General features: G+C 36.6%; 1 protein-coding gene across 1 annotated transcript in view; it reads right to left on the bottom strand.

The window, feature by feature from the left end:
- Positions 1 to 12,213, bottom strand: part of Thsd7b (thrombospondin, type I, domain containing 7B) — a 793,597-nt gene that overhangs the window by 612,613 nt on the left and 168,771 nt on the right. Inside the window, exon 2 of the mRNA XM_013030805.1 lies at positions 439 to 1,249. Within this exon, the coding sequence (XP_012886259.1) occupies positions 439 to 1,249 (811 nt within the window). The remainder of the gene's footprint in view (positions 1 to 438; positions 1,250 to 12,213) is intronic.

Here is a 12,213-nt window from a genome sequence, read left to right as displayed (position 1 = left end):
ATTTTAGAATCTAAAGTTATGTTTTTAAGAGTTTAATCCTGCTATAGGTAGATAATTCTAATTATTCTTAAATTTACCTTTTTCTTAAGTAGTACCTAAAACTGCACTCTTGGATCAACTTCTAGTATTACTATTAATATAAAAATTGTCTGACTCAGATACATGTCTTCATAATGGTGAAAACAAAAGTAAGCAGAAACAAAACAGAAATTGAAGATAAAGTATGAAGAAAAATGGTAAATATTGATATAATCCAAATCTCAATTTTGAGAGTAAACTTGAATTTTTGTATGACTGCATTAGCTATACAAGAATTTAAAGGAGTATTTTCATTATACGATAAAATTTCTAACATTCATCATTGAAACTGAATATTGCATGAGAGAAACTTCTGAAAACCCGACTTACAGTCAAAGGCAAGAACTGAAGGCTTCTTACCTTAGTAGGGTATTTCTTCCGTCACTTCTGGAGCACCAAACTTGCCGGGTTTGATAACCAATCTCTACATCCCAGTGCTGGGAATGGTAGTGTGCTTTGTAGCTCTGATGTTTAAAGGCCACTTCCTCCTTTGAATCCGAACTAAAATCCAAAGCAGTCCTTCCATTGAGGTTCATTTCTTTAAGATGAGGGAGTCTACATTTACTCCATGGTCCAACTTTAAGGCTGAAAGTATGTTCCTCTTCCCCAAGAGGGCAGGAAATGGGCACATCACAAGCTCTTGATTCAGTCAGGTTTGGGCATTGCAAACCTCCATAAAGCGGGGGCGCAATGGCCACCCTAGTTCTGTGCTGCAAGTTCTTCCCACACCCTTGGCTACACTTGGACCAGGGTGAGAACTCCGACACAACACAATCCCGGGGGCAAGGAATGAGGCAGGCTTGTTCTGTGGGGGGCTGAGGAGCAAAGTGTTCACAGATTTCGCTGGCGACCATGGTTCTGTTCAGCTTCTGTAGGCAGCGCACTGTCCGGTGCTGTAGGCCGTGCTGAGCTGTCACACAGTCCACGGCTTTGGGCTTGACTTCACCCTGAGTGTAAGGAACAAGGACACAGCGATGCCAATCAGAAACTTCCCACTGGAAGAGGTCACGGTGCCAGTCACAGACTCGGAAGCAACTTCTTTCCCTTGGAGGCTTGCTTCCCTCATCACAGTGAGACAGAGGGCTTGTCCACCCTTCAACATGAAAACACCATACTGCTCGACTCTGAACTCCTCCAACTCCACAGTCTCCTGAACACCTTCCCCAGGGACCTACAGGTAGAAACACAAGAGTAACAATTACTCAGAGACCTCATTCACCCACCTCCATGGAAACAGAGCTCAAGGAACATAGTTCCCACCATAATTGCCGTCAAATTACAAATTATGGATGGAAGAGAGACAATATAACTTAGTGACTTTGGATTCCACATCAGTTTGCCTTTGCTGAAATCTAATTCTCTCTCTGATCAGCAGCAATGTACACATACAAGCATTATTTGAACTTGCTAAGCTTTATTATCACATATAAGGTAGAAAATAATAAAAGCACGACTTGCAGAGTTGCTGAGGATCAATTGTAAAATGAGGGTGTCAAGGAGCCAATATACTTTAATAAATGATTGGTGTCATTATGATTATTATGTTCCAAAGCCGATATATCCAACTCAATATTAATACTTTCTAGTTAGACAGGATTTCATCTAAAAGAAAAGCCCTAAAGCCAGGATTTTAATAAAGGAGGATTTTTTCCCACATGTTTCCAATCTTTCAGCTCATATTCTAAGAAGCACCAAATAAAAATGTGTGTTAGAGAAAACTTAAAGTATCCCAAATATATTTTCATATTCTAAATAACTGCCCTCAGTTTTTGGTTAGTGCTTTCAACGAATTGTATGAAGAAAATAAAAATCTGAGCCAGAGGGAAAAGTAGACAAGAAGCAGCATTGTACTATCTTCTATGGATATCCTACTGCTAGAATCTGTAAAATGTACTGCTGTAGATTTTTTTGGTTTCTTTGAGGTAAGGTCTTACTATGCTGTCTAGGCTGAGTTTCAGCTACAGGGCTCAAGCCATCCACTTTGCTCTGCCTTAAATGTAATTGGGACTACTTAGCAGATGGATTCTGAAGGGTACTCCAGACAAAGGTACTCCAGACTCCAGACAAAGCTTCCAGGATTGGCTTATCAAAACACAAGATCTTTTCATTTTAATTAGTTTGTATAGGAAAGAGTGCAAAAAGAAAACTCTCCAAAACCCCCAAAATCCAGACACCTCATCTGTTGACATCTCAGCCTCGCTTATCTAGTAGGTGGATCATGAAGCTTTTCACAAAGACAAGTAGTAATCACATTTTATAGCAATGAAAATAAATTAGTTCTCCCCTTTCATTTTACTTTAATGTATAATACAAACATGAAAAAAAGTTTTATAAGGTTAACTAGGTAACCCCTGCCACAAAATCAGATCTTTGATGGTTATTAATTCACTTCACTCACTGAACAGCATATTCACACAGGTGAGATAGAAGGTACATTTTCTCTCTTTCCTCAAATCTTAGCCCCCTCTCCAAATGCCAGCTTGTAGAAATTATTTTCACTTTGCATCCATTACATTTGAAAGAATGTACACAACTCATAAGCTCTGGAGAGAACACTCTGTGTCTCCAGAGGGAAAAATCTGTCGGCATCTGAGACTACATGCTACAATGAGTATTTCTCATGTTATCAGGGAAATAGTAGCTGCTCATTCTAATGTATGTTGTCACCCAGTTGTTCCTCAGACTTTGCTTCTGCTCAATTAAACTTAACATTCTTACTAATATAGTGTTGGTCCGACAATGGCTTCCTTAAATTTCTAAAAGAGATCAACATAGAAAATATGTTCTCCTTCTTTTAGTGCCCATACACTAAAGACATCCCTTGCTAAAACCAAAAGGCCAAGTTTTGTTGGAATCATTCAGCTTGTACTCAACAAAATTTGCCTGTTTCCTTCCCTTAAAGTGTTTTCTGCATTGATTGCTCATGGATACAGTGGATCCAGATGGAGAATGATGTTCTCAACATTAGATGATTCTATCAGTGATTCTCCATTTTGGTGTTGTATTTTTTCACAGATTACCTACAGTGGAAACATTACAACTTTAGATTCTGTTTGTTACTTAAAAGTAATCTGATGCCAGGAACCACACCTGTAATCCTAGCTACTCAGGAGGCTGAGATCTGAGGATCCCATTTCAAAGCCAGCCAGGGCAAGAAAGTCCATGACACTCTTATCTCCAATAAACCACTCAAAAAATTGGAAGTGGCACAGTGATTCAAATGTAGAGCGCTAACCTTGACCTGAAGAGCTGGGGGACAGCGTTCAGGCCCAGATTCAAACCTCATGACCCACAAAAAACAAAAACAAAAAAACAGCAATCAGCTGGCTCTGCAGTCCCATGGTGTCAGACTATACTTGGAACTGTTTGTCATTAAAGAACACTCAGCCAGAAACCAGTGGCTCACACCTATAATCCTAGCTACTCAGGAGTCTGAGATCTGAGGATAATGATTTCAAAACAGCCTAGCCAGGAAAGTTTGTGAGATTCTTTTTTTTTTAAAGTTTTTTATTGTGAAAATACTGTACAGAGGGGTTACAGTTACATGAGCAAAGTAATGAGTACATTTCTTATCAAGCATTGTTGCCTCCTCCTTTGTTGTTCCCCTACCATCCCTTTCCTCCCATCTCCACAACTGCATCCCCCCTCCTTAAATTGTAAAGTTTGTTTTTCGACATAGTGTTTTGTATATCTCATCACTACAATGGGTCCACCTGTATCCCTATTTAAACTATTTGTTTTTTCCCTTCCCCTCCCCAAATTATACCAACATAAAATACAGTGAAAACAAGGGTTATACCATGGGAGAGGGACATACAAAGCAACAAAAATATCACATGGTACCTTATAAATGTATTAGAAACAATAGCAAGGAAGAAAACCCATTTGTGTCCCTTATCTTGGGGTTCTGAGACTCATCTCAATTTAACAATCAAAAAAAAAAAACAAAACAAAACCAGAAATGGAGCTGTGGCTCAAGTGATAGAGCACTATCCTTGAGCAAAAGCCTCAGGGAGAGTGCCCAAGCCCTCAGTTCAAGTCTGATGACGGCACACACACAAACAAACATAAAAAGAGAAAAGCAGACTCAGTTATTCAAAAGGAATATTTCAGAAACACATTATTGCACCAAGCTTCAAATTTTAAAATTAACCATAAAAGATAGAATTGGATAAAATTTAACAAACTTTTCTGTAAGGCACTGTGCAATTTGAAATAATGGCTGTCAGTGTTTTTGCTCAGGTATAGATAATTCCTACTCAGAATTTTTGTGCTGGAATAAAGAAAGATCAGAAAATATAAGCTATTTCTAATCAATCTTGAACCAGTTAATATTCAATTAAATTCAATTAGAACATCCTTTCAAGTGGCTCTTGTTCTTCCTTTTAAAGCTTTTGACTAAGCCTTTTTCTTACAAGTATACTTGTTTTCTTTTTTTAAGTTCTCTAGTTGCTTTCAAAATTAAGATAGCTCTTTTTGTTATTTGAGATGATTAAAGTTTTAAACTTAATAAATGACTATTCTTCATTTACTTTCCATAGCCTCTATTTATGCAAAAATTTTAACAAAGAACAATGTTATCCTAGCTCAAGGGAAGACAAAATACAAAATGAGGGAAGAGGTAACAATGTTCAGCAAGAAATGTACTCATTACCATACATACGTAACTGTATTCTCTCTGTACATCACCATAATAATAAATTTTAAAAAATAATCTAAAATGGTTAGCACCACAGATCAATTTCTTAGCATAGTAATGATCTCTTATTTGTTGGTTAATATTCCATTGGATATGAGTGGAATGATAATGAACACTAGACATGAGCAATATTTGGAACAATTTCTCTGTTCAGTTCCTGGAGGTTTAGGACAGCAGTTCCCATTTGGCCAGGTATGTAATGTGTATAAAGATTAGATAATGATACTTTTAAGAAGGCAGAATCAAGTAATCCTCATGCTAAAGCAAATTGTGAGGACAGCTAAAAACATGTAAATAACAAGCAAAAAATGAATATTGTATACTTAAAATAAATCAAGAACAAATTGCAAGTAAGACACATGAGATGGAGACAGGACCTATTAGCAATTGACCTATAATGATTTGCAATTCCCAGGCACGGAGTGAAAATATGTTCTGGGGTTTATTCAGTTTTATTTGGCAATGGACTTTTAATACATAAAAGCGTGAAACTCACACAGCCTTGAGGGGTTTTGCCACTTCAAAATACATGTATATTGACGTAAAATGTGATCTGCAGTTTGAGAAATTTGATATCATTTGTCCAAGCTCAGAAAAAACAGAAAAGATTAAACAGTTGAGCAATTGCTTGGAGAAAAAGGAATATCACATTAAAAAGTCATGTTCATGCTCGTGCTGGTAGTTCACACCTATATCCTACAGTTACTGAGGAAATTGAGATCTGAGGATTACAGTTCAAAACCAGCCTGGGCAGGACTGTCCATGAGACTCTTATCTCCAATTAACCACCAGGAAACTGGAAGTGGTGCTGTGGCTAAAGTGGTAGAGCAGCTCACCTTGAACTGAAGAGCTCAGGGCCTAGGCTCAGAGTTCAAGCCCCACAACCAGAAAAAAAAAGGCCTCTTCAAGTTATATATCAAACTAGTCTAAACAAACATACAAAAATCACTCATTTAAGCATAATTTCAGTCATTTTTATATTTCATAATTGGAAAATAAGTATCAATTATTAAAAAAACAAGCCAGGCACTAATGGCTCAGGCTTGTAATCCTGGCTACTAAGGAGTTAGGATCCATGTCTAGATTTCAAATTAGCTTGGACAGAAAAGTAAATGAAAGTAAAGTTTGTAAAAATCCTCCAAAATAATCACTTCAGAGACAGAAAGTATAGTATAATAGATTCTTGATATTAGACTCTTGTCTGACATATATCTTGCAAAATCTCCTCTTATTTTGGAGTCTTTCTTTTGAGCTTGTTATCTGTGTCCTTTGCTATTCAGAAACATTTAAGCTTCATGTAATATCATTTATCAAGTCTTTCTTTGATTTGTTGGGCTTCTGGATCTCTGGAAACAGGTACTCAAAAGGTTTGAGGTGGGGTCAAGGAAAAAAGGATGACAAATGAAGAGGAGATGAAGGGAAGAATGTAGTTAAGATTCCAACATATGTCAAACAAAATTAACAAGAGTGAGTGAAAAGGAGGGATAGGTGAGAGTATTGAAATAAATGACCAAGATATATTGATTCATAAACTGTTTTGTTGAATAGCAACTCCTTTGTACAACTACATGAAGATAATCTAAAAAAATCAAAAAGAATAAAAATAAGCCCTAATGTTTCTCTTACTACTTTCTGTAATTTGTCATGGTTTCAGATCTTCCATTGAAGTCTTTGATCCATGTTGAATTGATAATGGTTCAAGGTGATATATAAGGATCTAGTTTCAGTTTTCTGCCTGTGGATATCCAGTTTCCCAGTACCATTTGTTGAAGAGGCTGTCTTTTTCTTTATCTGAGGCACCATAATGTGAAACTAGCATTTCTCTGCATCTTACACAGAGATGGCTTATGGTTCCAAGGATGCTGTTGAGGGGAAACAGGAATGTTCAGGATGTAGAGTTCAAACATGACTGATGCTAACTCAAGACTAATAGAAAGCTTCTGAGCATGTACTAGGCTATTTGGGAATTTTTTTTAACTGTGCTTGATTGAAACTACATGTAATAAATTAAAAATAAGGTGTACTAAACTGTACTATATTCTCTCTGAGATAAAACAGTCACCTTTGAATAAACTGGTATTTTAAGCCATCTTGGTATTCTGTGTGGGTGCTAGTACTAAGGCTTGAACTTGGATTCTGGGCATGGTCCTTTAAAACTTTTTCTGCCCAAGGCTAAGGTTTTTGATGGTTAATTACAGATAAGAGTGTTACAGACAATCCTATACCACCTAACTTCCAATTATAATCACCAGATCACAGCCTTCTGAGTAGCTATTCCCATGAAAGTTTTAAATAACAGTTTTAAAATGTTGCTAAATAAAATATATATATGGTAAAATAGTATTGATAAACAGTAAGATCATTTTTATAGTTTTTAAGTTTAATTTTAATTAGATATATTAATAATGAAAGATGGTTTACATTGATGATTCTATGGATATACATAATGCGCTCATCTTATATGTTCTTTGTACATGTATTATATATTAGTATAAAATATTATACTATATGTCTTATTATACTGTTAGTCACTTTCCTCCTCTCTTGTTTCACAGTGTTTGGTGAGTTTCCCTGTGTGTGTGTGTGTGTGTGTGTGTGTGTGTGTGTGTGTGTGTGTAGTGTAGTGTAATGTACTTCAATTCTCTTCATTCCCCAGTATTATTTTCCCACTCTCCCTCCCATTGATCCTACCTTAGATATAGTCTGTGAATCCTTTGTTTTAATGCCTGTGTTTTTGGCAGTGAGTGCAGGTACATGAATGTTCTAATGTAATATTCTTCTGCAAACAGAAAAGTACTGGCAAATTTTATTCTCTTAATTAAGTTACCCTTAACTGGATTACTTAAATGAATGTATCACTCAGTCTTAGTCATCATGTTTGAGCCAAATTGCTGTAGGCATGAATTAAGGTGTGGTGTGTGGTAAAATGCCTGCAAAACAGAAGAAAAGGGACTTTCTAAGTCAGAGAAAATAAACACGCTCTCCAGAGTTTTTGAACAATGCTAGCCACTGTTTGAAGTAGCCACCTTGATTTAGTGCCATTCATGCCAAAAGAAGAGATGTTTGTTTTATTATTCATTTTTTCTAGCCATAGCTTTTATTACATTGACATTGTTATATTTTTAACTTGGGCAAAGGTATTGAGAATTGACCTGAGTGATAAGGCAGGACTTTAGGATCTTAAGCAAATTATTTGTGGGTAATTATTTTTTACCAATGCTCATATTATTTTACATATACCTCAAAATCATATAATCTGAAATAAACCAACAATGACTTACTTGTATGGTGCCTCGTCTCCATGAAATGACTGGAAATTTATAAAATTAATTCTACCTCTCAGAAATCATCTACATTGACTATAAAATAATTAAAGCAATACTATCTTATATAGCAGACACTTATCTAAGAAATTTTACTTTCTTAGTTGTCTCCTAAAGCACAGAGCATGAGAAAAAGTGGCATTTATTTATTAAAAAGGCATATAAATAGCTTAAATACTACCTCCTATTTGACAGGAAGTATGTAAGACTTTTGTAATATAAAAATTAGCAAGACATTATATACTTCTTTCAAAATCTATGCACTACGTGCAATGTCAATGTACTCATGAAGAAGCCACATATTTTCCTTTTCTGCCTATCTATGCTACTTTGTAGACTATATTAACAATATGAACTTTTTCATTTCTCACAGGTTGTTGGACCTACAGTAGTAAGGCAGGTACACATGAAACAAAATGAGAAGAGTTTGTGAGGCTAGATTTCTAAATCAATTGTGATAGTTGAACAACATATTATGAGAAAATGTGTATAGCCACCTAATATTTCATAATTTTTTGAAGAAAAAATCTGCTTATTATGCATAATCATTGCTCAGTAATGGTTATATGTAATCTAATTATGAGAAAAATAGAAAATGTAAAAACATAGAAATATATGTAGGTAAGAAAGAAGTAAATTTCCAGTACAGTTCATTCAAAACATCTCCTTTCATTGTTTATAGCCATGATCCTTCATTAACACTGTTAAAAAAAATTACATCTGGGACAATATGTGTTAAAGTATTCAAATAAATCTTGGAAAATTTTAATAGGAAAAGTTGAGCTACTAAATACAAAATAATTTCCAGAGGTATAGACAATATTTATATCTCACTCACATATGCAAATCATTTTTGCTTCTATCCTTGCTTTTTTTTGTGTGGGTGGTGGGGCTTTAATTCTGGGCCTGAGTACTGAGTACTGATTACTCAGCTCTTCAGCTCAAGGCGAGTGCTCTACCATTTGAGCCACAGTGCCACTTCCAGTTTTCTGAGTGGTTTATTGGAGATCAACTCTAATGGACTTTCCTGCCCAGGCTGGCTTTGAACTGCAATCTTCAGATCCCAGACTCCTGACTAGTTAGGATTATAGGCGTAAGCCACCAGGGCCCAGCTATCCCTGCACTTTCTATATGATTGTATTTTCTTTGACACTAATAGCAGATTGTAAATCCATTTCATCTGTATGCAAAGATTCCTCTGACTTAAAAGCAAAGTTCCTCTGTTATTTATCACTTTTGTTTACATATTGTTAGTTGCCAGTGGCTAGAATATCCATTAAAAATAGCTCTATGGCAAAAGTAGATTAGAAATATATCTGAAAAACTCATCAGCAAATGCCAACACCTCTGGAGGCAGAAAACCACTCTTTAAAAACTGTGTAACAATATTTGTGGTTTGAATCCTACTTTCTCCAAATTCTAAGGGTTGACAATATTACCAAGTCTTACAAACTTTGCAATCTTCTGACACAAGTGACTCTTTTAAGACCAGTAAAACTCATTACTAACTTCCTAGAGAGCAGGAATGAAAAGAGAATCTCACAGCTCAGAGTGTTCACAGGTGGAAATAAAGACAAATTCAATGACTTACCCAGGGCCTTCCTATTACTTAGAGCAGAATTGAGGCTGATAATTCCATTTTCATATACCCATTCCAAGGATCTTTATGCCATATCACCATAGCTCTATTACTACAGTGCTATGACTATCAGAGAAGAGTAAGTACTCTATAAATACTTATAAATCTAAGTTGTGCAAGGGAGAAAGAAGGAAAACAAAATAAACAAGTAGAAATGACATAAAATCTAATATAATGCAGGCAACAATAACCTCTGAGACTGCTTGGAATAGGTAGTTCCTCTAAGGGACCCTTCACCGAATTGTGATTCTTCCTACCCTTATTCAGTGAAAATATAGGCTGAGCTAATGCTCAAGTAGGTACATTAGAATTCAGGAGTTTAACATGAAAGAAACCTTTGGGCAAAAATCAGCGTTTGTGCATCCCCAGAATCAGAATAAGTAGAGTAAGTATAATAATGATGATAATGTGCATCAGTATTTTTTGAACACCTCCTATGGCCTCCATACTGTACATACATTATTAATAATTATCTACTTGGCTAGAGGAGAACATCAATATATGAGATCAAATAAATGCTCAAGGTAAACAGCTCTGGGACGCTCTCCAGGTCTTACTCTAAACTTTTTCTATAGCAATTGAAGCTTAACTATTTCAAGCAGTGTTATCCCTTGAACCAATGTTGAAAATCTATTAGGAAAAATATATTTGGAAGTGTGTGTGCGTGCGCTTTAAGTTCATCTAGTGTAAGGAGACAACTGCCCAATCACTTTCTCTTCTCTCTTTCGTAAAGCTTTTTGTCCCCTCTCTGTCCCAGCTCAATGGCTTGAGTCTGGCGATGACTGCAGAACTCCCGGGGCTCTGACATCTGTCAAAGAGATATTTATGACTTGTTCTCACCTATAAATATGACTCCACTCAACTTTGACTTTACTTACAGGAAACATTTCAGCTATGCCCTCTAGATTCCCTAATGAGGTGGAAGAAAATCATTTATTCAGCTGTTCTGCATCAGTTAAATAGAAAAGACAATGTTGAGTAAGCCAGAAAGAAATTAAGCTGAACTCCACAATACACTGCTGAAGAACTTCCTCCTTTGCTTTCCTCACCACCTAATTGACGGTACTTTGCGAAGGTAAGAAAGTTGCTTGGTTTATACTACATAAAAATTAGAACACATGGGGCTGAGAAGGTAGTTCAGAGCACTTGCCTTGTATGCATGAGGCCCTGGGTTTGATTCCTCAGCACCACATAAGCAAAAAGAAAAAAAGCCGGAAGTGGCGCTGTAGCTAAAGTGGTAGAGCGCTAGCCTTGAGCTGAAGAGCTGAGGGACAGCACCCAGGCCCAGAGTTCAGGCTCCACGACTGGACCCCCCCCCAAAAAAAATTGGAACCCATGTCTGGCGCCATTAGTTCATGCCTGTAATCCTAGCTACTCAGGAGGCTGAGATCTGAGGATCATGGTTCAAAGTCAGCCCGGGCAGCAAAGTCTGTGAGACTCTTTATTTCCAATAAACCACTAGAAAACCAGAAGTGATGTTGTGGCTCAAGTGGTAGAGCCCTCGCCTTGAGCTGATGAGTGCAGGGACAGCGCCCAAGCCCAGAGTTCAAGCCCCACAACTAACAAAAAAAATTTTGAACACATGTGGAGGGAGATAAATTGATCAAGATATACAAAAGATGACAAGAAAGTTCTATTTACAAAATGAATTATAAAAAATGTTGGGTTCCATAAAATAATCCCTTTTCTTGGGCTGTCTTTCAGAGTCTCAGGGAAAGAAAGCCATGCCAGATTAGAAACACAATCTCTGAAAATATGCTTTTAAATAAGGATGGGTTAGTATCCAAACATTTCATTTACCGTTAAACAACTCAAGAAAATATTTTGCCTATGAACTTGGGTGTGGCTCTATTCCTAGAGTACTTGGCCTAGCCTATGTGAGACCCAAAGTTAGGAAGGGAAGGACTAAGAAAGAGAGGAAGGAAGGCAGGAGGAGGAAGGGAGAGAGGAAAGAAGGAAGGGAGGAAGGGAAGAAGGGAGGAAGAGAGGGAGGGAAAGAGAGGGAAGATGGGACAAAGGACTTTGCCTACTTTTTTCTTAGTAACTTCAAGAAAACCATCATGACAATGGTTACATACAGCATATCTGCTTCTGAACACATAGCTCTTCCTAGAAGCAGATATTTATATCATGTACAAGTCAATGAGAACATTTTGCTGGATAGAGCATCTAGTTCATCTCATATTTTTTCAAAGGAATATTTATTTCTCTTCTCTAAACAGCAATTTTAAGACAATTTGAGACTCTTATTGTTGGAAAGATAACTTCAATGTTACTGTACTTGAAAAACTATCTAAGAAATGACAGTACTTATAGTAACAACAGAACACTGCATTTTTTCTATCTAGAGACAACTGAAAACATCTATTTGCCTTAAGTATCCTAATGAACATACTGAAAACTTGCATGAAAATTTACAAAAACCAGATCCAATCAATCACTCATTAGCTTTACCTCCAAAAAGTTCCTCTAAC

This window comes from Dipodomys ordii, unplaced genomic scaffold (genome assembly GCF_000151885.1).
Source record: "Dipodomys ordii isolate 6190 unplaced genomic scaffold, Dord_2.0 Scaffold133, whole genome shotgun sequence".
NCBI classification, from domain to species: domain Eukaryota; kingdom Metazoa; phylum Chordata; class Mammalia; order Rodentia; family Heteromyidae; genus Dipodomys; species Dipodomys ordii.
Note: the sequence above shows the minus strand (reverse complement) of the source record. Positions and strands in the feature narration are given on the sequence as shown.